Here is a 27,578-nt window from a genome sequence, read left to right on the forward strand (position 1 = left end):
CAGTATCCGATAGCCGAAAAACTGTGGGAATGCCAGATTATTCGCAATAGTGATATTTTCCCAACTGCTGCTTTTAATGATTAGAAGCAGAGGATAGAGATATTTAGGTGAAGCCTCGGTGATAATCACTTTGAATCCACTGGAGTGATAAATGTGCAGCCGCTGATGGTAGCATGCACAGGATGAGGTTAGGTGATATTTATTATATTAGTGGAAGCAGATTTTTTCATTATGCATGTTATGGTTTTGGCAACTAATAAATCATGCAGCTGTTATTAGTCCAGTTATTGTCAGTGTTAGTGTTGAATGGTGCTTGAATGACCTCATGTTTGCGGTTATTAATTTACTTTGTTCATTTATGTTATTTAATTGGTTTGAGTTCTTTGTCATCTGGCTGGTTTCCTCAGAGCAGGTGATCCACGTAGTATCAATGTGGTAGCAATTGTGGTTCAACTCCATCTGTACACAGGCTCCCTGAGTAACGTGGGAGGCTGGAGGAAAGCATTATTATGTAGAGCAGCTCATCTGGCCTGTCTGTGGTTATCTGCTCTTTTAACATCAGGCGCCGGAACAGCGGGCATCTGTCAACCTCCCCTGCCACCCCAGCCAGACGGCTAGTGCCCGAGAGAGTTGTAGAGGAAAAAAGTGCAGTCAGGAGTTGCTGACTAGCAGCCATGTCACCTTCTGACTTCTTCTTCTTTTTTCAAACTGTGATCATCATATTTTTATGCTGTATACCAGCTGATCTCTGATGCCACTTTTCCCATTGCAACAGAGCTGGTTCAGAGTTCAGTTTTCCAACATACAGCTTATACTTTGGGACCCTCAAAGTGTATTAACAGCTACCAAGTATATTAAGTCCCATTTTAAAAAAAAGTTCCTTGCTGAGAAGTCATGCATGTTCTGACCAGCGACCAGCCAAAACACAGACCAAGATGGTCACGCTGTAGGCCATCTATGCCAGCTGGTTTGTTATTTTTCAGCTTCCTTATTGCTCGACTAGGTAAATAACTAAAACACATTATGCAGCCAAAAGTATGTGGACACCTGCCCTTGATCTAACCTTCCCCAAAGATGTAAGCACACAGTTGTCTATGTGCTGTGTGATGTGGAAGAACTCGAGTGGCCTGCACAAAGCCCTGACCTCAACATCACTGAACACCTTTGGGATGAACTGGAGCGCCAACTGCACAACATGCCTTCTTATTTGACATCGTTGCCCAACCTCATTAATACTCTTGTGGATAAATGAGCACAAATCCCCACAGCTACGCTCCGAAATCTAGTGGAAAGTCTTTCCAGATGAGTAGAGGAGATTATAACAGTCGGAGGGACCGACTCTGTGTTCATCTCAATGGTTTTGGAATGGGCACATATGGGTGTGATGGTCATGTGGCCACAAACATATCTCTAGCCATATAGTGTAACTTGTGTACAATGTTGCATTATTTATAGTAATTGAGAAGCTGTTTTCATTGAACCAGAACGTACTAGCTGACAGAGATGGGCTACCAGTTTGACCAGTTTAGCCTGTGTTTTGGTAGCTGGTAGCTGGTCAGACTAAGCCGTTTTTTTCAGCATGTACAGGTACAGCGTCAGGAACAGGGAAAACTGGAGAGAGGGATCTCAGTAGAGAAGCAATAATCAAGTGACTGAACTAATAAGGAGAGAGAAGTACTTAACGTGTCTCTTTAAACTTTCTCCTTTACTAAATGATTTAATTACTTCAGTTTGGTTGCTACTCAGGGCTGAATTACATATAAATAAAGCATACTATAACTAAAATATGTTGTTAGAGAACCTATTTTACCATCCAATGTCAAATTTCTCACAATGCAAAGATACTGGTATAAACAAACATAACACATAAAATGAAATATGTTTTATTGCTACTATAAAAGCAGTTTGTTAGCATTACCACTATCAGATTGGTTTTAGTTTTAGTAAAATAGGATTTTTTTTCCCCAGGATTTTAGTGCTGGAACCAAACCAATTTTATTTTCCAAGAGCATAAATTTTTTCAGTGGAAACATACATTCAAACGTGTTCACTTTTGAACTTTCGTGTAGTATTCACTATTTTGGAAGTTCACATTTTCTGATGGCTCTGATGGTTGCACTCTAAAACATGCCGGGTTGTTTTTCCTACCCTAAACGCTGGATTGAACCTTTTGGGTCATTTACTTCAGTTATTTTCTCAGTCTTGGGTAGTTTTGTGTAACCCAACCGCTGGGTTAGTGGCTGGGTCATTTTCACTGACCGTTGAATCAATGCACCCCTCCCACACCCCAGCACCTCAGCGCCTCAGCCCAGCTCCTTGGGTCAAATCACCTCAGTGTGGACTGTTTGAATTCGCCTCAGGTGGAGGTAGCGGTTTTCACACAGACAGACTGTTAGATTTATTTGGAGAAACAAGTTCATATCAATGCATTTATCCATAAAACCATTATTGTTCACAAATGTGCGATAACAGTCCAGTTTACATGACATTAAATGCACCGCTATCTTTGTTAGTGTTGGCTAACTTGTTTGCAATGCCCACTGGGTCGTACGTTGGTTACTCAGGTTTTTGACTGTGGTTAAGCCAGCCGCTCTCCCTGAAAGCACGGTTAATCTAGCCGCACATACGTTTTAGGGGCGTGGCTTTTACACGATCATTTAAAATAAATAAGTAATAAAACAAACACAACAATTGACAGTATTGATGAGTATACAGGCAAAACGTTTTTATAACCTTTTACATTTAAATAATGGCAAAATTCTATCAAGTTTAAAGAGACGCTGTAAAGCATTAAGCCAAATAAAAATGTATTTACTAAAAACATATTTTAAGAAATTATATTATTATTATTATTGTTGTTGTTGTTTTTGGTGGTGGTGGTGGTTTTGTTGTTGTAAATCTAACCATAAATACATTTTTTAAATGTGTAGATGGTTCATTTCATAGAGGATGTCTGACACCAAAATATTAATATTTTACTTCAACTTAATGCAAAATTAAAATGGACATTTCAAATTGGTCGACAATGAAACCCACTTATATTAGTTCATAGGGACGTACTCTATGCTCACAGTAAAGATCAATTAATTTTTCTGTACAATTTGAAAGTAATTTCTCTTCAAATTTATTGGATCTATCACTATAATTGTGGCAGGAGGTCATTTTTAATCCATTATAAAATACATATTTCAAATTGGTAGACAGTCAAACCCACTGCGGCGAGACTAACCGTGCTTTCAGGAAGCGCAGATGTTTTTTGGATGTTTTAAACATCTCCTTCGATCAAAATCTGATGTTCTCATCTTAAATATATGACTTATTTAAGTCATTTACTTCAAAGTCTGTCTATATAAACACCACTTTTTCCAGCTCTAGCAATACCTTTCTGAACATTTTCTTGTGTATAAATAAAGGAGATACCATGTTGACATATTTGTTTATAATGTTTGATATTTTCAAAGGTAAAAATAACCCTTAATATTAATATATATATATATATATATTTTTTTAAAGAGTGTGATGTTTTTTAGTATGGCACAGCCCATAGAAGTTCAGTTAGCAGTCTATGCTAAGTGTAATTTCAGTGTAATTTAAGTTGTTCTGCATATTTTCTGAGTTGTTTAGCAACAAACCTGAGGAAAACGTTATTATTGCTGACAGTTTGGTTTTGTTTCCAGCGTCGTTACATTTTCTTGATATCAAGCAGGTAGGGATGCACAGTATTGATCCTCAGGTGAAATGTGGGAGCTTCAGAAGAAAAAAACAATCCTTACGATTATATACACATAGTAAATAAATACATGGTGCAAAGACAGCCATTGGGGGGAAAAAAACCAAACAAGGCAAAATGCAGAAAATGGAGAGTGTTGTGTACGATAGGGATTTATTTTAAATATACTGTTCTTGTTCATACTGAGATGCTGGGACATGCTGAAACAGAAGGCATTGTGGATCTTGATGGAAAAAAAAAAAAGATTCCCAGTAGTGCTTCCGACAGCCAGCAGTCTGTGACATCTACCGTTTTGTTTTTTGTTTTTTCTTTCCCAGCCACCGGGACCTGAAGCCTGAGAACCTGCTGCTAGACGAGAAGAACAACATCAGGATAGCAGACTTCGGTATGGCCTCGTTGCAGGTGGGGGACAGCCTCCTGGAAACTAGCTGTGGGTGAGTAGCACTCGGAAAGTGACCAGTGTTTGTCCAGTGACTGCCAACAATCAATTATGGCTAATCTTATTGATTGTGTACTTAAGGTACTCTATCTGCTTGACATATGCTGCAGTCTTATTTACAAAATGTCAGTCTTATTGGTGACCGTGTCGGGTGTTGTTTTTCTCTGTTAGTGTCTAGAGCATGCTCAAAATGCCTGTTTTATCAATGACACTTAAACACACGCTTTCTCTCTCTCTCTCTCTCTCTCTCTCTCTCTCTCTCTCTCTCTCTCTCTCTCTCTGTCACTTGTCTTTCTCTCTTGTAATACACTGAAATGAACAGATAGCCAGCTCTCTCATTACTTGCCAGAAGCTCTGCTGTGGGGTGGAGCCGTGCTCACTCAGAAGCAAAACTACACTTTTAAATGAAATGAGCTGTTATTAAAACAGTGCAGCTTTTCCTCCTCCATTTAACTTTGCTTGAATAAGGTCAGTAGAGAGACTGGGGGTTTCAGATAGGGGCATAGACCCAAGCTCTCTTACCCCTGTACAGCTCCAAGTACAGAATGTACTGTAACAATAAAGTACAAACAGTGATTTGGATCAGGGTTTGTGTATTCATGGAAATATCCGTGTCTGCATTTGAGAACTAATCCTCCAGACAGCCAGATGAATATAAGAAACAGGTAGATTGATTGACGATGTCTGCTATAATGTATGAGGTGTCGAAAGACCTGTAATAACTGCAGAATTGCAAAGGTATCTTTGAAAAAGATTATTTGCAGTACAACAACTTTAGTTCCACTCTTCTTTTCAGGCTTTGGTGACATTTTCTCCACCCAGAAATAATCTCTACCCTCTGCACCCTTTTGTCCTTAAAAGGCAACTCATGTACTCGCAACAAAGGTGGACTCCAGAGAACAGCAGCAGAGGGCTCCAAAAATAACAAACAGCCCGTTTAATACCAGGGATGTAAGCAAATACGAATACCTTAACGCGCATAGTGATGGAACCAGTGTTGAGGAGTAATTAACTAAAAGTAGCGCTGTTACTAACTTGACTTCATTTTTCAGTAGTGTGAAAGCAGCTCCTCTATATTAGTGTAGCTTTTCCAGTGAAGAGTTACTTTTCGCTACGTCCAGTCGCTATGTTTCTTGTCCAATTATAATGGTCCTCTTGATTGTATATCTGCGGCGCCCTCTTGATTCACAGGAATTAAGAGCCTCATTGTAACTCACATGGATAGGAAGAGACCTTCTGATGGACGTGTAAAGCAACTACGTTTTTTTACGTGATGTATGGGGTGGTTAATGATAATATCATCATAAATGAACACTGGAGTTTAATCTCAGATACAGAGAATATTACTGGTGCTTTTGTTGTTAATAGGCAACACAATATTTACATTTACTTAATACGATATAAGATCAGATGAAATAATTAATATTTTATGAATCATATCAGTGCAAGCCAAGGGATTTCTTTTATGTCCTGAATGCAACATCTCGCTTAAAGGAGCAGCAAGTAAAAAAACTTCCGATCTTAACTTTATTTATTATTTATTATACTTGTTTATCTTAACTTCTTTATTGTTATTTCCATGATTAATTAATTAATCAGTGGTTAAAAAAAATATAATGATAATAAATTATCGTTGCATGTATTATTATTGGCTTTTTGGAAGTATTAATTATTTAAGTTGGACACAGTCATCCTTATTATCCGTGATGGAGTGGGCGATGGTGACTGATTCCGATAAAAAACAAACAGAAAAAAAAAACAATTACCCGAGGCCTTATTTGTCAAGTTCATGTGCCTTAAGGAATCGAATAATAAATCTTACACTTTTATATGTAATCTTTGCAAACCAAAGATGAAAATACTTTGTATAAATACTTCGATCGTAATACGACGAGGTGATCACGACTCTCATGTCGAGTTGATAAGTAACCTAATGTGCACATTATAAAGTCATAATTATTTTAAAATTGTGTTTAATTTCTTTATACAAAATTATACAGTTATTCACATTCATGATTCACAATGAAATAGCTTAACTACCTCAAACTATGAGTAGCTTGTAGCTTGAAAAGCTACAGTTTCAAAGTAGCTTCTCCAACACCTGATGAAACCGAGTTATTCTAAGCAAATGTTTAATATTATGTATTGAATATTAATTTTCCATTTAGTATACAAATGACTAAATATATCAAATCCGTGAAAAGGGCGAGTGAGTCATGGCTGCACACACCGTCTCACCAATGACGCATTACACATGGAGCACATGTATCACAACTGATTTGAGTTGCTATTGGCAGAATATTGAAAAATTGCTCAACCAGCCGTTAATATTGATATATATATATTTTTTTAATCAATTTAGGAGGACACATTGTGCTCTTGGCACCTTAATATGATTAGTTTTATAACAAATAGCAGTTATTTTGGTTACAGTTGTGCCAGTAAATAAATCAGAAAGCCGTCATTTCCAAACAACTGGAATTTAAACACATGTTGGTTTGTTTTTTGTTCTTTACCAAAGTGGTCAAAGAATTGTGAGTAAGAATTGGGATCTCAAGAATTGTTTGCCTCTTCTCCTGCTCTTCAGGCACCATTGCACAGCAAGGCAATCAGAATGACTCAGCATCTGCATAATCAAACATGCCTGTAGTTAAAAATACATTCTAACACCTGCACTACTGAGCTCTTCTATTTGTGGTGCGTTACTGCGTATTGTGAAGTAATTGTAGAGCTGTGAAAGCTGCTGATATCATACCTAATAAGTTATAGAGAATATGTCTGATGTCATTTTGTGAGTCATTAGCTATTATACTGTACTTATTCCTCATCTGTAAAGAGATAATGGCAATTATTCTGCCGTTATCTGGGTGATGACGACTAGGTGTAACATCTTTCATCGTTTGTCTGTAAATCCAAGTATACCTAGAAATACCCTAGAAATACAAGTGACAGAATTGTCTTAATTTTAAACACGATTTGTGATCCACGAAAATGGAACACGCCTTTAAATCTTAATCATGCCATTGCATTATGGGTCATAAAGTGGTGCCTGACGTGTTTGGAGCGACACCTCATTCTGAGAAAAAAAAACAAACAATCACAGTAGTAATTAAATCTGCACTACAAGTGCATCTGATATCTCCAGTTTACAGTATGTGCTCTGTCCACTTTTAGGGCCTTAAGTGAGTTTCATAGCACTTAGTTAATGTGTCCTTAAGGATCTGGGCCGCAGAACATGTCTCTAAACATGTAAGTGAAGCCTCACATATGGAGGTCTTAATTTCACCCACTCAGCAATATGTAAATATATGTTTTGACAGCAAAGCTTGTTCTCTTAAGCGATACTACTGAGACCTTGTTTACCACGACCTGGCCATTTTCTCTGTGTTTTTGTTTTTTATTATATATATTTTTTCTCAATCCCCCCAGTTAGGGGGATTGAAATCGGACTGCCTTATTGCATGTAATATGTAAATCAGCTTGTACCACTTGGCAATCAATTTCATGTGCTGTTCATCATGTTAAATCTATGGAAAAATATAGTTGTATGTGTGTGTATATGTATATATATATATATATACCGGTGTATATATATAATATATATATATATGTGTTTGTGTGTGTGTGTGTGTGTGTGTGTGTGTGTTTATATATATATAGCTTTATTGAAAATTTCTCCCAACAAGTTAATTATCCCTTATTGCACAATAGCTTCCAGCTGGAGAGGTCGAAGCTTAATACTGTATGTGCTTTCTCTGAGACTGTCCTCTTCTGTATACAATAGCTTACATGTATACATGCTCACGATTGGCTAGTATTGTTCTGATTGACAGGTGAGCGAGTATTGCTATCCTTCCCACCCAGACAACACGGCCAATTATACTCTCTTGGACTCCCAGCCACGGATAGTTTTGGCATTGTCAGGATTTGAGGTTGAGATCTCCTATAGCTGGGGCTGAAGCTTTATTGTTGCACAATAACAATTACATCTTTGCCTTGTTAGAGGTGCCAACTTTGGCAGTAGATCTTTGGAAAGATTCAGTGGTTTATACTGATTGAGTTACTATTGATTTTATTGTACTTTTCTGTTTCTGACTTAAAGACCTTCACATGAATTCCAAATTACACGCACTTGTGAACTTGCAAAGGGCAAATAAAGTATGTATTTATCTCCTTATTTAATACAGCAATGAGCTGTTGTAAACACTACTGCTCTCCACAGATCTATCTGGGCACAATAACATTGGGACAAGATTTGTGACGTATTGGAGGACCTTTTAATATGTAATGTTTTGGAAGGGGTTTTCGATTGTTAAATATGTCTTGTAGTTACTCTTTTATAACATCTGGCTAACGTGTCTTGGTCCTCTGGAAGTTGATTTAAATCTCTGGCGCATTCATTTTTATATGAAAGATCACAATGTATCCAGATATAATCCTGGTCCTCATTGTAAACAGGGTCAGAAAGTGACTACCATTTAGTTCTCATGCTCATTACAAAACCACACATATCTGACCCTTAGGAGTGACAAATCAATGAAACTCCAAACTTTTGCCTGGTGTTGTTGTTGTTGTTGATGACGGCTGCTATGTAAATGAAAGGGGAAATGAGCTCTAGCAAATAGCTTGGAAAGGATTAATGCATTGCCCTACAGGCGGTCCCTCAAAAACTCTGTTCATTCTCATAATGTCCCTCTATTTATCTCAATTTCCATTTCATATCTGACAGAAATATGGGAGAAAGTTTTGCTTCTGTAATATTCCCATACGCATATGAAAGGAAAGTGCTTAACCAGGCTGTGATTGTTGCAGCCCACAAATGCCAAGACACTCAAAGCCTGGTTGTTTAAAGGTAATTATTGTGGCAACATATCAAAGGCAGTATGACTGGGCTTTACAACAATAACACAGAAAAGAATACAGAGAGCATTTCACAGTCCATACAGGATTTCGCAGAGGGTTTTTTTTGTGATTGTTGCGGCCAAAAATGCTAGATTTGAAAAAAAAAATTTGTGATGCAATTTGCAGATATTTTTGTGCTTTTTTTTTGCAGAAATTGTTTTGCATGCTATGATGTTTTGAGGCCTTTTAGTTGTACTCATGTTCCACGCATGTGAATTGAAGGGGGCTTTAGCTGAATGCGCGTTGTGATGACATCACATGGCACGTTAGAATGACGCTCCTTGGCAAATTGCAAGCTCCTGCGAATACTGCGGATTGTCCTTGATTTTGCGTTTATTTCTGCAATCGCAGAAAAAAATCACAAAACCCTAGAGGGACTGATTTCGGAGTTGGAGAAATGCGAACAAAATGTGTTTTAATAGCTTTTTATAAAATGGATAGTTTTGGTTCCAAAACCTGATTCACATTCAAAGCCGCTGTAACATCCTGAATATTATTAGTAACGAATTCAATTATTTATTGATTCTGTCCTGGATTCTTTCATATACATTTTGTCGACATTTATAAATAAAGCATTATGAACACCCTCACCTGTAATAACATCAGTTTTAACGCGCACTCTCTTCTGCCTTATTACTTTAATATGCACTGTCATTAGAGACTTTACTATTCGGACATAAGGTTTCTGGACATATGTTTATCCAGTAATGATGCGAAGTATGTCTGTAGTAATTATGATCGATTTACACAGGTGCAGAAACTCTTTTCCTACAGGATGTAATGGAATCTTTACTAATGTGTCAGTTCGTACAGGATCTATATTTCCTGGGGTTATTTCTACCCTAGTTCTATTAAAAAAATACTTACACAACAGATTCAGGCTTCAATCCATTTCAGTAATAATGAAATTATGCCACCTCCCACTGTAAAACTAATCCCTTTCATATCGGGCGTTAGTGCCTTTCTTCATTAAGAATGTAGCGGGAGCTCTTTCTGATCGGAAGGAAATATTTTTGGCATCGCTTTGCCGACTAGGTGTAGCTAATGTTGAATTTATTTGTATAATGAGACATCACATATGAGCACAAGCTTATATTAGCATAACCTTCTGCTTATGTGTGTGTGAAGTTGTCGGGGATGTCAGCTGGTGCATTTGTTATCGTGAGCCTTGACACCTCGCCAGGAACTCGCGCATTATCGTTATTTCTCCTGAACGAGTCTGGCAGAAATCTGTCTACCGAAAGCATCTTTTTCTCGTAGTGTTAACAGGATCCGATGAGTAGAGCTCCACGAATCCGGGCCATGCAGTTTATTTAAGACAGATAGATGATCGGTGAACGTGGCAATGCATAATAAAGGAATTACCTGGACGTTTGACTCGCTGTTATGCTATGCAGCAGTCTAACAATGATCAGACCCTGCTAGGTGACCTGTCAAAGACAAACACGTGACTCATGGTGTCTCCTTCACTCAACAGGTCGCCTCATTACGCCTGTCCTGAAGTCATCCGGGTGAGTGTGTGTGCTAGCTAATCATATTTTATATTTAATGACGTTCTATATTAATATTATATGTACTATATTTCGAAGCTGTAGGAAGCCTCTAATTACACTCTTTTCTCAGGGAGAGAAATATGATGGGAGGAAAGCAGATGTATGGAGCTGTGGAGTCATTCTGTTTGCTCTTCTGGTGGTGAGTTCTGTTCTGGTCTGATCTGATCTTTACGTGGTTTTCCCACTTCGTGTTTCCAGGATGGAGTGCAGAGCCACTAAGCAGGATAAAGCAGTTACTGATAAATGACATAAATGAATAAATACTATCTGAATATTTCATTATGCAAATGTAAAACAGCGGTGAGTGATGGGGAACGTTTCTGTTTATTTCATCTGTGTTGAATGTTAGTTTAGCTGACGTTTCATTGAAATCTTTGCACAGACATTTGCTAAATGTTGGTTAAGTAATATTAAATGTACACTGTTGTTCATGGACAAAGAACTTTGTGTTGTTTCGATGCTTTCTAACTTTGAGTCATGAATTTCTAACTTCATGACATATTTCTATATATAGCAGTGTCTTGCCCAAGGACACTTCGGTATATGGAGTCATGCGGGCCGGGAATCGAACCGCCAGCCCTACGATTAGTGGACAACCCGCTCTACCACCTGAGCCACAGCTTCTTTTTTTTTTTTTTTTTGCTTTTTTTTGGGTGGGCTTAACAAGGCAAACAATTAGACTTCTATTTAAACTCTTTATTTTCCTTTCCTACCCTACCATTTTCCTTCCCTTCTCTTTCCTTCTCTTCCTGACATTTTCTTTCATTTACCCCTTTCCATTCCGTTCTGTTTGTTTGTTTTGTCCTGTTCCTTCCCTTTCCCTTCCTCTGTCTTCCAGACAATTTCTTTCTTTTTTCCTTTTGTTCCCTTCCCTTCTCTTGCTTTTATCTTCCCCCTTCCCGTTTCTTTTCCTTCTTCTCCCTTCTCTAAAGATTTAGATGTGTTGGAATATATTTATCTGATTACGTGGTGGTGATGGTGGATCCCCAAATAAACAGGTAGACTCTGGGCAGAATCTAAAAGAAAAATCCTCACTGCTTGTACCACTGAGATTTGAGCGTACACAGCCTACCTGATTTTATCGTTCTCTGCATTCCTTTACCTCTCCTAAGGTCAATTTCTCGAAGTAGTTTTTTTTTTTTTTAATGTGAGCAGAATTGTGGAAGAAAGTGTGTGTTGGGAGCATAGTATGTGTATGTGGCATAGCCACTGAGCTCAGTCGGTTAAAACGCTATTTGTCTGATTGTGTTTGACAGCTTCTCTCCCCTGTAGTTAGGTCGCCTTCTGATCATCAGTTATATGAGCTTGGCGTAGCTACACAGCAGCTATTCATCAAACACGCACGTCTGTAGGGTGTCAGTGCCACTGATGAACTGCTCACTTAACAAGAGCTGTGCTAGGCTAAGCTAATTGTAAAATTCTTGGAATTTTTAGAAGGGCTTCGCACAACTCTGACTTTTGGGTCCTCTAAGTTCCATGTTACTCAGAGCTCGTCACTGACCGGGTTTCATGTCAGTAACGTTGGAAAATTGGTAAACTGATTGTGTTTTTGTGAACCGATATGCATTATGGTGTCTCTGAGTCTCTAATCATTAGAAATGAAACAGGAGTTGTTTCTGATCTTAGGGAAATCTTCTGTTATTTAGTATTTTCCTCCTCCAGTACTCCTGATCGATGCCTTAATATTCTCCGCTGGCCTAAATTCGCCCGGTTATATTCACTATTTCTCATTTCTGCGTTTTCCTGCAGGGAGCTCTGCCATTCGATGACGATAATTTACGAAACTTGTTAGAAAAAGTGAAGCTGGGAGTGTTTCACATGCCACACTTCATTCCTCCGGATTGCCAGAACCTTCTACGAGGAATGATAGAGGTGGACGCTAGCAAACGGCTTACGGTGAGCTGTTCCTCATTGAATATCAAACAGACGTGATGCAAAACAAAAACGGATTTTGGGTTGTCATGCTTTTATACTTATTTTTTCGCACCCAGGCATGATGGTCTGAATTTTGATGTCCATTTCCAAGCTTGCGTTGTGTGTCTAAATGGAGTATGGTAATAGTAATTGGGTCATTTACATGTTAATTAGCTTTAAAATGGTGCTTTTGGCAGCTTTAATAATGTAATATATGCTGTACTGAGGTCCTTATACTTTATACAAATATGGCATTATGATTTGTTATGAAAACATAATGATTTTTTTAAAGTAATTACGGTTTATATTACCTAAATTCTCAAGTGTAACTTTCAAATATATAATGCATGCAAATGGCAAAACTGCTATTATCATACAGGGTGGATAAATCTTAAATTCATTAGCAAGCCCACCAGGCAAGTAAAACCTCCAGTGTGTGCCCAGTCCCATGTATTGTTGCCCAGAAACCTAACTGAAAAAAGTGGTAGCTAATGTAATGTATTGATGTATGGCTAGAGCTAGACTAATACAGAGGCTAATACAGACTAAGGGAAACTACCAAGTACATAATTATAACATATCATGTTTGAACTCTTGACAAAAAGTCAGCAAGTCATTAACCGATGTTTTGACAAAGATGAGATGGTTCGGATCTGTTTACACATTGCACGTAAATTATTCACGTCTGGCTAGCGTCGTTGTTTTCTCTCGGTATGTTTAAAGAGATTTATATGGCGACGTACGATGACTGGGTTTGTCAGTGTTTCCACAAACCTGCATGTTCCTGATGCTGAAAAGTTCATCTTTCATCGGGGCAGGCTAATGAATCCGTCTAGTAAAAAAACATTCTACTGTCAGCCAGATAGTGCCTCTGCTGATGTGTGTAGTGCAGCAGGTGGTGGCATTCAGCGTACAGAGCGTGTGTATGCTGTAGTAACAACGTCAAGGCGCAGCACAACATTATGTTAAAACATGCATACCAAATGAAACCTATCGGTTTCTTTCACATCAGTTGATATTATATAAGATGGTTTTAACGCCGATAGTGATGAGCTGGAAATAAGAAAACTCTGATACTTCAGTCTGTACAGGATTTTGAGTTTTAGTTTTTTAAATTTGAATAGTAATTGACGTAAGAGTACAACGATGAGCAAAATCTAGTGATTTCAGGGTTTTTGGGGGTTTTTTTGGTCTTGCGTTGTAAATTTTGTACATGTCATAAGTAGTACACCAAAATCCCATTGGTCAGAAAATGAACAAGAATTAAAACAAATGCACTCCTGAGACTTCCTGTGCCACCATTTGCTCGTTTACTTCTGCTGCAGTGAAGTGTTTGGGGGGGGGACTAGAAACAGGGAAATTCACTTCTATAGTCTTCTTGTTCAGGTAAGCTCATGATAATGATCAAAATGTTTGATGTAAAATTCAAACAAACACAATGTCTGTGTGTAGAAAATTAAAATAAAGAAAAAATTAAATCAAATATATCAAATAAAAAGCTGTCTGCAGGTTTACCCACAAGGCTTAAACATTTAAAAAAAAATCAAAAAGGAAAAGCGTCCCATACTAATTTACTTTATATATTGGTTTAATTCTTGCTCATTTCCAGATGAATCATTTGATGTTAAGACCATTAAAAGCTTAATATTTTGCCATTTTGTGCTTGGGCCATTTTTTTTTTTTTGCCCAGGAGAGTAGTTAAATATTGACTTACTGTTATTATTTTTAAATATATATAAAATATAATCAGTGGGATATCTGGGATGATTTCCTGTTAATCCCATTTAAAATACATATATACTTTTGACATCCCATCCTACTGAATAAAAATAGTAAAACTTTATACAGCACTATGAAATTCTCATATTCCGCTACGTCAGAAGGTATATAACAAACTCTGAGTATAATCTGTTTGTTTACCTGCTGAAATAATTGAAGACTAATTCATTAAACAGTTCAAATTAAATCCATGTTATTTAACCCAGAAAAATGTCAATATAGTGACGGTCAGTACGTGTCCTGCCAAGGAAAAGTCTTTTGGGTGGAGACTATAATACTACTGTAATAATACTGATTATAATAATACTGCACTTTCCCTTTTAAAGTGTAGCCATGCAACTGCTGATGGGATTGATCTTCGGTGCTTTCATATTTGTGCTGCACATCACTTGTCACAGTGGCGTTGATCGTTGCTCTCTCTGTCCTGATTAGGTTCTTATTTCATCTCTTTTCTGTGCTCCTCTTTAGCCTCTGCTTTTATCTGCAGAGCCTTTTGTATCAGCATGCCTTCATTAGCGTGACCTCTCAAGCCTTGTATTTGACACTGTCTAATAATGAATGATGTGATGATGATACTTGAAGATGTGAGGCTGATTTTGATTGTGTGTGGTTTTTTTTTCTCCTCCTGCAGTTAGAACAGATCCAGAAGCACACGTGGTACATGTAAGTACGTCTCACTATTTGATTGAGTGTGTGAGTGTGTGTGTGTGTGTGTGTGAGTGTGCGTGTGATAAGGGACAACACAGAGACAATAAGAAAATTTGTTGAAAGCCAGAAGATTGATTTGCAAGAGTAAAATCAGGTTTAAAACCAAAGCTGAAAGCGTACAGTGTATACTCCATATAATGCAACTCTGTGTAAGAGTGGAAGTGTTTTGGGAAATGTGTGTGTGTGTGTGTGTGTTGGCGAGATAAATGGCACAGCCGCCTCACGTCTCCAACAAGGACAAGGATCTGCAGGTCCAGAGGGGGTTTAACTGTCTGCTCATATCCCCATGATCCTGTTGTGTGTGTGTGTGTGTGTGTGTGTGAGAGAGAGATAGAGAGAGGGATGGAGAAGGAAAGAGAAAGAGAGTGTGTGTGGTCACAGCACTAGAAGGTGTGGGTGGTTGACAGGCCCCCCCTGACTCTGAGCCACTACTGGGTCAAAGACAGTCACACAGCCACCCGGTCCTCCTCTCCACAGACCCCTGAGTCACTAGCAGTTTCAGCAGAGTACTTATGCTTTTGGCTGCTGGATCACACTGCCATGTTTTCTCACAGATGGCAAGACTAGATTCACAAAACACACCAGTTGAAAAAGGTTCTATTGAAGAACAATGAAGAATAACTCTACAAATCATTCTACTGCACGTTAAAATCACTGATTACCTCGAATGTAGCCGAGCTTCTAAGACGTTTGCTCGCTTAGCTTTTTTTTGCGCTGGAAATATGATGCTAATGGAGCTTACGAGTAACGGGAGCCTGTGTCACCCAAAATCTTTTCCGTAAAAGCGTGTACAAATCTTATATATTTGTTTCAAATGCAGTAATCTACGAAGTCTTAAATATCAGAAGAAAAATCTGGATTTCGGAGACTCACTTTGTTCGCATAGGTTTCTTCCTGGTTCTCCTCGTACCTCCCAAAAACATGTCACATGTGTGTGGATTGGCTGCTCTGGAATCCTGGTTGTGGATGAGTGTGAGGAAGGTGTGTATGTGCATGGTGCCCTGCAATAGAGTGGCATCCCATGCAGGGTGTATTTCTGCCTTACACCCAGTGTCTCACACCCTGGGATAGACTCTGGATCCACCATGACCCTAACCAGGATAAAATGCTTACTAAAGATGAATGAATGGAAATCTGGATTTACACATTTAAGCTGAAATGACGTTATCGTTCACACTAGTTCAATAATTCTGCTGCAATCCTGCCTTCCAAAATTGGGAGACAGGGCTTAGAGGGTGTAATAATACCAAATTGTGTTGAGAATAAAAGTGAAGCCCTTCGATGCACTGGTATACTGTCTGGGGTGTGTGCCCTCCTCATGCCCAGTGTTCCTGGGACAGGACAGAATGGTTAATGAAGCTGAATAAAGGATAAATATGAATAAGGTTGTCCAGGATTACAGTAAGTCATACTGTGTCCTAAACCACTTTGTCACGTGTGCATTACATGGTTTGTGGCAAGACATGGATCTCAGTTTGGGGGGGGTATAAATTTATGGAAAAGTTTTTGTGTGAGATTGACTTCCACTAGCCACTAAGCACTGAAATGTCTTGTCTGATTGATTACATGTGTGAAACCTTTTGAGGACTATTCCTTTAATTGTATGTCTTCTGTGCAGTCTACATATACTGTATATTGTAGTATTGGATATATTACTGACTACTGGATAACACTAGCAACAGTTTAGGTCTGTTATGGAGCTTTTCATGCATATCGTTTGCTACAGCCGTTTTGATCCGTGGGTAGTTGATCAGCACCCCTGTCATTTTGTCCTTTTTGTCAGCGGGGGAAAGAATGAGCCGGAACCCGAGCAACCTGTGCCAAGGAAGGTGGCGATCCGCAGCCTGCCGTCGGCCGACGACATCGACCCGGACGTGTTGGAGAGCATGCACTCGCTCGGCTGCTTCCGAGACAAGAACAAGCTGATGAAGGACCTGCTGTCTGATGAGTGAGTGGCTCTGCGCTGACCTGGAGACAGTTGACTGTGGCCAAATTTTAACTTTAAGCCATACTAGAACTTTAAACCTCAGATCAAAGTCAGAAATGTGCCCCAGTGTCAAAGAAAGAGATGGAGGAAAAATGGAAAAAAGGGTTGGTCATAGGAACGAGTTGTGGCTTTGCTCATCCATATAAACCCATTTGCACACATGGTTACATGCCATCTCACTCACACTCACACACACGCGCGCACACACACGTACGCACACACACGCGCACACAGCTTGTCCTTTGGACAAGTCATTTGTCAAACTGCAGTTACATTATGATGGCCATTGAAGCAGTGCTACTGTTATTTCCCTAGCCTCAAGTACCACTATTTACCGCTTCACATTTATTCCTCTGAGGCACTCGGTTTCTATATTGAGGAGCTTCATGCTTTATTTATTTTATGTCCCACTTTTGTTATGTATATATATATATATATATCGTGCATTATTGCAAGTTGCCCAGGCTCTGAAGCAGCAAAGCATCCTCACACCATCACACTGCCTCCACCATACTTGACGGTAGGTATGATGTTCTTTTTGTGGAATTCTGTGTTTGGTTTACGCCAGATGTAAAGGGACTCCTGTCTTCCAAACAGTTCCACTTTCAACTCATCAATGCACACAACATTCTCCCAAAAGGTTTGAGGATCATCAAGGTGTGTTTTGGCAAAAGGCAGAACCTTAATGTTCTTCTGAGTTAGCAGTGGTTTTCACCTCACCACCCTTCCATAGATGCCATTTTTGCCCATTGTCTTTCTGATAGTGGAGTCATGAACAGTGACCGCTATTGATGCAAGATGCTTGTAGGTCCTTTGATGTTGTCCTTGGCTCTTTTGTGACTTCCTGGATGAGTAGTTGTTGTGCTCTTGGAGGAATTTTGGAAGGTCGGACACTTCTGGGAAGGTTCACTACTGTGCCGGGTTTTTCCATTTGGAGATAACGCCTCTCACTGTGGTTCTTTGGAGTCCCAGAGCCTTTGAAATAGTTTTGTAACCCTTCCCAGACTGATGTATTTCAATCACCTTCTTCCTCATCATTTCTGGAATTCCTTCCAATTTTGGCATAGTGTGTTACTGGGTAAGACCTTTTAATAAACTTCATGCTGTTGAAAAATTTCTATGTAAGTATTGATTTGATTGAACAGCATTTGCAGTAATCAGGCCTGGTTGTGTCTAGTCCATCTGAACCCCATTATGAATGCAGTTTCATAGATTTGGGGAATTAGTAACTATGAGGACAAATACATTTTCACACAGGCCCAGTTGGTATTGGATAACTTTTTTGCTTCAATAAATAACATTATCATTTAAAAAGTGTATTTTGTGTTGGTTTTGTCTTAGATTTTGTTTTAATTATATATATATATATATATATATATATATATATATATATATATATATATATATATATATATATATATATATGTGTGTGTGTGGGTGTGGGTGTGGGTGTCATGTAGACCACATGCCAGAGATGGGGTCACAGTAAATCACAGAAAATCACAGTAAAGTAGGCTGAAATATGATTCTGGGTCACTAGAAATGGAAAAGAAATGGACATTTTTTGCCAATACATCTCTGACTCATGTCCACTGTTGTAAATGTCTGAGCAGACAGAACTAAACAGTTAAAGCATGTTTTGGTCTTTACATGTTGGTCTATTTCCCTCTTTAATTTATTTTTATTTCAGTGACAACCAGGAGAAGATGATCTATTTCCTGTTGCTGGACCGGAAGGAGCGGTACCCGAGCCATGAAGACCAGAACCTCCCGCCACGCAATGACATAGGTATATACATTCTCAAAAGAATATGAAGAGTACTGTAGAGTGCTTGCAAAGTCAGTGTCTTTTATATGCGGCCTGAATAGTGTCACACTAGCAGAACATTCACAGTATTTATATTTTATATTTCTAAAGTAACTCATCCATAAAAATTAAAATGAAAAAAAAATTAATGTTTTGGATCTTGCACTCCAACACATTATAGCAACAACTGAGTCTATACAAAATGTTTATTAGGGCCAACCTAATATAAAAAACCACTTTCACAACCCTGAGCTTTCAAATTTAAAGAACATTATCTGCCCCCAGGTGGTGCAGCTGTCTAGGGATCCGCTTCACTTCCAAGAGATTGCAACCATCCACAAAAAAATAAGCATAACTGCATCTTTCAAACTTACAACATAGACCATATATTGGTATTTAACTTGCATATATTCTTCAAAATAGTGGTGGTTGTTCACAATAGGATCACATTTATGGTGGTTTCATGGGATTTTCTAAAAATGTTCTGTTATTTAGGAACACATGTACATGTAATTTCACAATATAATGTTCTCAGCATGCACTCAGGTCCTGTGATTGATTACTTTTCTGTCCACTTCGTAGTACTTTGTCAGCACTTATATAGCGCTTTTTAACCTTATGGGTTCTACAAAGCGCTTTACACTGTTTCTAGAATCACCCATTCACACACACACTCACATACCAATGCTAGCAGAGCTGCCATGCAAGGCGCTAGCTTTCTATCGGGAGCAACTTGGGGTTCAGTGTCCTGCCCAAGGACACTTCGGCATGTAGAGTCACGTGGGCCGGGAATCGATCCGCCAACCCTACGATTAGTGGAGAACCCTGAGCTACAGCCACCCAATAACCACAGTACTTTCCAGTACAAAACACTATAATTTATTTTGGCATTGGTGAAGTGTTACCCACAGTGTTCTGATGCATTTGGATGGAGAAGTTAAGAAACATATATATTCTTAATAATTCAGCCTGCTGCTGCTGTCAATCTCTCATCATCGATAAAGATACAGTAAGTTAGCTATAACTGGTAGCTATAAATCACTGACTCACACATGCCTGCCTTGCGGATAGTGTTCTTGATCTGTTCAGCATTTTTTTCCTCTTACAGTTGGAAACACTTTTTGTTCATTCAGTACTGTGGTCTTGGTGCACCAGTGCCTCTTATAAATGTTCCACGCAGTAGATTTTCATTCTTGTCATGACTTTCGTTACTGATACTGATACTTCCTGGTTTCCTCTCATGTTGAAGGAGTCCACCAAACATATAGAATTAACTCTAGGTCCTTTTTTTTTCTTTTTTTTTTTTTTTGTCTGCTCTGTATTGCAAACTAATGATCTAATTACACACAGTTCACCTGAAACTGAAAAAAAGAAGGCTTTGCATAAAAACAGCAGCAAGTCCTACATGATTCATTTGCTGTCGCTTTACATACCCTGAAATGAAGGCTGACATTCTGCACTTTAACTTTGTGCTCATTGGTTCATTTCAAATCACTGTCCTGGATTACAGAACCAAAACAACAGGAAAACTATCACTGTTAAATTACTTTTGACTTTTGAACTGCACCCTGTACTCCAGCACTGCTTTGATTTATTAGCCAGAATTACAATTGCAGAAAAAAAGACTCGCACTTCTATACACTTTCTTTCTTACTTTGACAGTTTTAGGTTCAGCTTGATCAAATAAATGTAAGGCAGCAGGCTCGGCTGGCCACACAAATCACTTAATTGCAGCAGGCGCTCTCAGCAATGATCAATCTATGATCAAATGGAGCTGCTGACTGATGCTTTCCAGATCAGTGATCTGTATTGACTCTGCATTGCAGTCAACATGCTACTATTGGGACTCCACTTGAAATTCTGCATGTTCGTATCTGTATGCGCGTGTAGACCCTCCACGGAAGCGAGTGGACTCCCCCATGTTGAACCGGCACGGGAAGAGGAGACCAGAGCGCAAGTCCATGGAGGTGCTGAGTGTCACAGACGGAGGATCACCCGTGCCAGCGCGGCGAGCCATCGACATGACACAGCATGGACAGAGGTGCAGCAGAACACAAGCACACACTAGGATACACTTTTACGCTTGTATATATGTGTTTAATATAACTGATCCACATTGATTTCTCAAACGCATTCATCTTCGAGTGAAGCTAGATACGTTTCCGTGCGCCCATTTTCAGCAATCCGGATGAATTCAATCCAGAAGTATTGTTTATATGTACACTAAACATTGCAAACCGATTCAAATATTCGTTTAAGTGCGCGTCACATATATTCCGAACAAAACTTCTGTGCAGGATGTAAAGAAACGTACATAAGCACCTCTGCACTGCGCACGTGCGAGTAAAATAGTATGAGAAAATAGTCAAATATGTGAGAAAGTAGTTGGATTCAAGCATTTACATGGCTAATTTGTTTTTTCCTGTTTACCGGATTATTTCCATTAGATCCACACCACCCCTTTCAATCCGGTCGAAATTTTGTTCGGATCGAGTTTGATCGGATCGACTGAGGTGTTCACATGAAGGCGTTTCAATCCGATTGAGCCATCAATCCGATTACTAACTGATTATTTAGTTGCATGTCCTGTGAGTCCTGCTGATTTTCCAATCTTTGCTCATCTTACTTTTTATTTTCTTCGTTATGTACCTGATTTCTTTCCAGACACTGTGGCAGGTTTTCAATTCTGCCCTCCTTGTCATTTAGTTCTTCTTGTCCATTTCCTTGGCCACATGCTGTAGGGTATAATACTGTTATCAGTTATTGCTAGTGCTATTAAATGTGCTAGTTACAGTTTTGACACCCCAATACAGGATTTTTCCTCAGCAGGAATTTAACCGTTACTTCATGACTTCATATAGGTTAACTGTTTATTCGGATCTATACCGTAGTGTATGATGGAGATCAGTCCGATAGGACACACAGAGGAAAAATAAGACACTTTCCTCCAGTATTAAGGCAAGACACAGCAGGGGAATAGGATGAAATTTTAAAACATTGATATGACAATCAATCTTTGCCAGTCGATTGCTGATATACAAGCATTTTGTTTGTAGCGGAACTTTTACATTTCTATATTCACATAAATTATCATAATTATAAAGGGTATCCCAAAAGGTCTCCATACAATTAACACTTTTTAGCAAAATGTCCTCCAAAATTTTTCATACTTATATATATATATATATATATATATATATATATATATATATATATATATTTCAGATAGATTTAAAGAATGCCTTTGATGAAGGAAGGACGTATTGAAATCACTCTCGTGGCTGGATCGGGAAGCTGTCGCAAGGTTGCGGTGAACTTTAACAGGAAACATGGCACACACATCACACACGACAGGCTGGGAGCCAAAGTTGGGAGAGACATCTACGTGTGTGTTTGCAAAGAAATGGCAATCATGTAGAGGATGTTTTTGTAAATAAAGTTCCATTTTGCTAAAAAGTGTTAATTTCCACTCTGTATGGAGACTTTTGGGAGACTCTGTATATCGAGATCTTTAAGGGATATATGACATGATGTGATGTTGCCGAGTGGGCAGAGCAAATACCTTTGTATAAGTTTCATATACTACAGTGGTCACAAGTGGGCAGAGATAGTGAAGTAAACATTTTTTTCCTCTTGAGATTTGAAAAATATATATATGTGTGTGTGTGTGTGTGTGTATATATATATATATATATATATATATATATATATATATATATATATATATATATATATATATATATATATATATACACACACACAGTTATACATTTCTGCCCGCAGTGTCTTCCTTTTTAACTGGCTGGTTCTATGTCTCTGCCCGGGCTGAGTACCCTACTCTAAGTATCTATACACACACAGACACACAGCCTATTAAGCAACAGTAGTTCTTGTATGTATGTGACCAGCGGGAGATGAGAATCGGCATATTGTTGAAGATTGCGTGCAGGCCCTGACTGTGTGTTCACTTTGTCTCCTGCTGTAGTAAAACAATGTTCAGTAAAAGCTTGGATATCTCTGACGCCCCTCTCAAGTGCAGCAAAGAGGAAAGGTACTAACACCCCCACCCCACCCACACCCCTACCCTTCCCTTCCTCTGTGTCCCTTACTAAACCCTCCACCAAGATGCAGTGTTGCTTTTCCACTTCAAATCTTTCCAGTCAGTCCTTTGTTATTCTTATCAACTTCAACAATCTAAAACAAATCCTCCGATTGGCTCTTGATTATTTTCCTGATGTATACAAACCTGTTACTGCTGTGCTATGCTAGGTATTCTGAAACTTTACCAGCCCAGGGCAGTACAAGCCCATTGTCTTTACTAGCCCATTTTCTGTGGCCTGTCTGTGCTCACGCTGGGGTGGAACACAGTCGGCATCTCTCTTTCTCCCCCACCCCTATCTCTCTCTTTCATTTCCCAGCTCATTCCCAGCCTGCCTCTTTCATCACATCCTTTATTCGCACTCAAATATCAGGATGGGGCTGATGGCAGAAATGAAATTGGGAATTGACTGAAGATGACTTGACCCCAGAATGATACATAAGGCAACTGGGGCTTTTAAAAATTATCATTGAAATGTAATGGAGTGGTCAGAGAGGCAGCTGCATACAAAAAAGGCAGTGGAATATCTGTGTCTCTTGTTTGTCTCTCATGTGTAGGCACCATATCCCCCCCTACCCTTTTATTAGTTAGATTACACTTGCCTTGTTTAACTAAATGCCATTTATTTAACCTCCAGTTTTACAGTGTAATGGTAGTTTAATTTTGTTTAGTGCATTGTTGATGTGTCTGAAATAGTGCTCCAGATTCAGTTCCCTACAATGACTAGTGCATTATGGGCAGTCCATAATCTCCAGGGTTCATCATTAGGACACTAACCCTATGTAGTGCCAGGGGTATAAATGCATGCACTGTGCTCTTGAACCTGGCTACAAAATGGCAAAACTACCAAAATATCACTCTATGGAATTGATAGGTTACAGTTTTGAATAGAGTACACGTCGTAGTATGAAATAGTATCAAATAACTGAGTGTAAAATGAAATGGAATAGAATAAAATAATCAAACAGATTGGCATAAAATAGAATAGAACTGAACATATTAGAAGGGAAAATAATGCCATCAAATCAAACAGAATGTACTGAAATAGAACCCCATACCCCATTAGAATTGCATGCAATCAAATACAATTAAAATAGCTGTGAAAAGAATCGAATAGCCTAAAGTGGAATGACATAGAATGTAATGATAGATAATAGATATAGAATAGCATATTAATAGAATGGGTAAAATGTCAGAGAATCAAATGGATGTGCATGGAATGGGACAGAATGGAATATAAAGCCACTGTGCCAAATAGAATACAGTACAATAGAACACTGTTGAATAGACTAGCATGGAATAAAAGATACTTAAATGAATGTGAATAGTATGGAATATAATAGAATACAATGGAATAATGTAGAACGTAACAAAGGAGAAGAGAAGAGAAGCAATGGATGAAAATATAACGTTATGGAGTAGAATAGCATAGCAGAATTGAATAATCAAATAGAATGGAATGGGATGGAATGTAAGAGAATAGAAACAAATGAATGAGAAGAGAATGGAATGGAATAGATTAGTGTTTTTTATAATACACATTCTATCAGACAGGTTTATTGGCGTTGTCGCCTGAATCTCCAACTTTCTCCAGCGTTTTTACAGAATTCACCGCTGTAGGCTGTGTTTAAACACGCCGTCCCTGATAATAAATCTGTCCCTGCAGCAGTCTGTCACTCTCGCATTATCACACTTTACCGTGTAGTTTGTTTGCTTGTTTGTTTTTCGATACACATTATATCACTACTGAAATAAACCGAGAAAAGCTTCCCTGCATCTTCACACTCTCGCTCTGTTAGCTTGTGCGCTTTGCTTTAACCTCTCTTCTCTCAAGGATATGTTGAGCGAAGAGCTCGAAAGACTCTGGCCTTCTTTTTTTTTTCTTTTTCTCTTCTTAGTCAGTGAAAAAAGATCATTATAATTAAATGGCAGCTCTTTAAAGCTTTACGTTTTCTGCATTGCGCTGTGTGAGGCGTGTAGAAGCTCTGTCTGTGTATGTATTAGAGCTGTGTTTGGGTTGGGTGGTGATGTGAGGTTTGTTTGTATGTGTATTAGGGATGGGCGATATCTTATTGTTTGCGATATCCCGGTAGAAATTCTCCCCACGATAAGAATTAGTTTTCCAGCGATAATAACGATGAAGCCTAGTCGATGACGTATTTCTGTGTGCTCACGTGCAGCTCACGTGCAGAGGGAAAACGAGTACGGCGGAAGGCGGACGTGAAGCTGAGGAGGAGTTTATCGTTAAACGAGGAGCTACCTCTACAATCTGGAACTGGTTCGGTTACAGAAAATCAGTTTTACTTTTAGATCAATGTTTGTGTTTCTGAGGCTCTCAAGATCACAGATATCACGTAGCTAAAAACAGTGGTGCACGGTACTATGATTATATCGACACTGATATCGTTATCGCAATAAATACCAGAAAATATCACGATATAGTGTTAAGTCCATATCGCCTATCCCTAATGTGTATGTGCAGTAGGAATGATTTATTTTTTGTGGGTTTGGTGTGTATACCGCATGTATTTGTGTGTTTGTATTTTATTTTTTATTATCTCTCTACAACAGTGAACCTTTCATACTCTGAGACTGTTAGATCTTTTAGCTTTAGAGAACTGGAGATCAGAGCATATCAGGAAGAAAGCAGGCTTTGAAATCTGTTCCGAGACACGTTCGACCTCTCAAAACAGCTGATGGAAAGGCCTGATGGTATTTTTTTTTTTTTTTTTTTTTTTTTGGGAAGATAGCGTGGGGATCACTTGAAAATATTTACAGCACAGACGATTTGATTTCAGTCTTCGGAACATGTGAGAGATCATTAGGCACAAAACGTAACATAATGAAACCACAAGTCATGCAAATGTCAGATTTGTGCCGCTATTTATCATGTTATTTTTTTTGTTTTTATTGTTTGTTATTGGAGCTTTTACTTTGTATTTCCACAGGCAGCGTTTGTGAATTTATCTAGCTACAGTTTGACAGTTTACTCCGCCCTGGGTTGCTCCTTTAATCCCATCGTGCCTTTGGGCTGGGCTGTGTTTGGTTAATGGGATTCCTGGCGCGTTTCCTTCTCTCTTCAGCCCCCACTCGGCTTCAGCAAGCTGCCCCACAGCATTGTGGACCCGCCTCAAACACTAAGATTAGTAGAGAGGCCACTGACAGAATACAGAATCAGAATCCAGTCCTGCTGATGCCAGAGCAGCCTGATGGGCTGAATTAGTGAGAGCGGAGGCTCTAGTGACATTTACACTGTGATATAAAGCCATCAAACCACCCACATAAAGCACTCATCATATCGCTAGTATAGTGGAACTTTTAAATGTGCTGAAATGCAGTGTGTTAATCATCGCATGTTTCATATGGCTAGCACCTAGCACACATTATCAAGGATTTATTAGGAGTTGGCATGTTTATGTAACATCAGTGCTGTGAATGTCTAAAAGTGATATTTTGAATGATTATATTTACATTTGGCTGTAAATTGCTGCAAACGTAATTGCTTTGAATATTACAGTGGTCTTTTATATGGAACATTTTTGAATTAAATTAAATTAGCAGTATTCTGGTTAGAAACTCAAACTACTCTTAAGGTAGAGGACATACTGTGCACTCTAGAATTATTGGCACCCTTCATAAAACAGTCATACGAAATTTCCTTTTCGACAACAGGAGAATTATTTATGCTTCTTCTAGTAAAATCATTCGCATTAGAACTCTCAAAACTATATAACTGTGATTCACTTTCCTATGTAATATTTCAGATAACTGTAGCCAGGTTGTGTGTTCGGTGGGGTTGACGTCAGGGCTCTGTGCAGACCACAAGAGTTCTTCACTCCATCCCTTGCAAATCATGTCTTCATGGAGCTCGCTTTACAGGTTTTGGCCGCTCGGTTTCAGTGAAGGAAAATTGTAATTCTACAGCATAAAAAGACATTCTATAGAATTGTGTGCTTTCAAATTTATGGCAACAGTTTGGGGAAGAACCACATGGGCGTGATGGTCAGGTGTCCAGGTGCTTTTGACCTAATAGGCCTTGACCATGTTAACTCCTTTGTACACAAGGTCAGATGGAGGTCAGGTGGATTTGATCTAACATGCATCGTCAGGTTTTGCACAAACCTGTGGAGTCTGATGCAGACTCAAACACGGACTTCCACTAAAGCAAAAGAAGGACATACCTAACACTAAAAGTCTGGAATTCATATAAATATTTCCAAGAGTCTTATGTTTCATGCACGGTGTTGCTGATAATATCATTTGCGATGAAAAATATTGTATTAAATGAGAAAATAATGCATAAGAGAAACATTTTCTCAGACATTTGGACCCCCTAAAATCCTTCAGAAGAGTGTTTTTGAGGCTGTAGGAGGTGATGTTCGAAATGGTTCATAATATAATAACTTCTGTCAAAATATGACATTTATTCCTTGGGTTCTAAGCAAGCGTAGATGAGCTCTTTTTCTATAAGCTTCCTCATTCATCGCTCCCGTAAGAACTATCAATGCAAAACCGAGATGTCTTTAATGTTGTGTCCATCACTGTTGATGTGCCTTGCCAGTGGAAAAGAGAAATTCTTCATTTTGAAGAATACTGTATAGCATTATACTGTATAGAATAGTGTAGCTAGTCTACTGTAATAGAACTATATATATATATAT

The 27,578-nt window shown here is 38.7% G+C and overlaps 1 protein-coding gene across 1 annotated transcript in view; it reads left to right on the plus strand.

The window, feature by feature from the left end:
* brsk2a (BR serine/threonine kinase 2a) overlaps nucleotides 1-27,578 on the plus strand; it is a 216,293-nt gene that overhangs the window by 170,855 nt on the left and 17,860 nt on the right. Inside the window, exons 5-12 of the mRNA XM_053642392.1 lie at nucleotides 4,048-4,164; nucleotides 10,549-10,582; nucleotides 10,695-10,763; nucleotides 12,374-12,520; nucleotides 14,949-14,980; nucleotides 16,809-16,973; nucleotides 18,703-18,800; nucleotides 20,709-20,859. Of these exons, the coding sequence (XP_053498367.1) occupies nucleotides 4,048-4,164; nucleotides 10,549-10,582; nucleotides 10,695-10,763; nucleotides 12,374-12,520; nucleotides 14,949-14,980; nucleotides 16,809-16,973; nucleotides 18,703-18,800; nucleotides 20,709-20,859 (813 nt within the window). The remainder of the gene's footprint in view (nucleotides 1-4,047; nucleotides 4,165-10,548; nucleotides 10,583-10,694; nucleotides 10,764-12,373; nucleotides 12,521-14,948; nucleotides 14,981-16,808; nucleotides 16,974-18,702; nucleotides 18,801-20,708; nucleotides 20,860-27,578) is intronic.

Source organism: Ictalurus furcatus, chromosome 14, assembly GCF_023375685.1.
Source record: "Ictalurus furcatus strain D&B chromosome 14, Billie_1.0, whole genome shotgun sequence".
Lineage (NCBI taxonomy): Eukaryota > Metazoa > Chordata > Actinopteri > Siluriformes > Ictaluridae > Ictalurus > Ictalurus furcatus.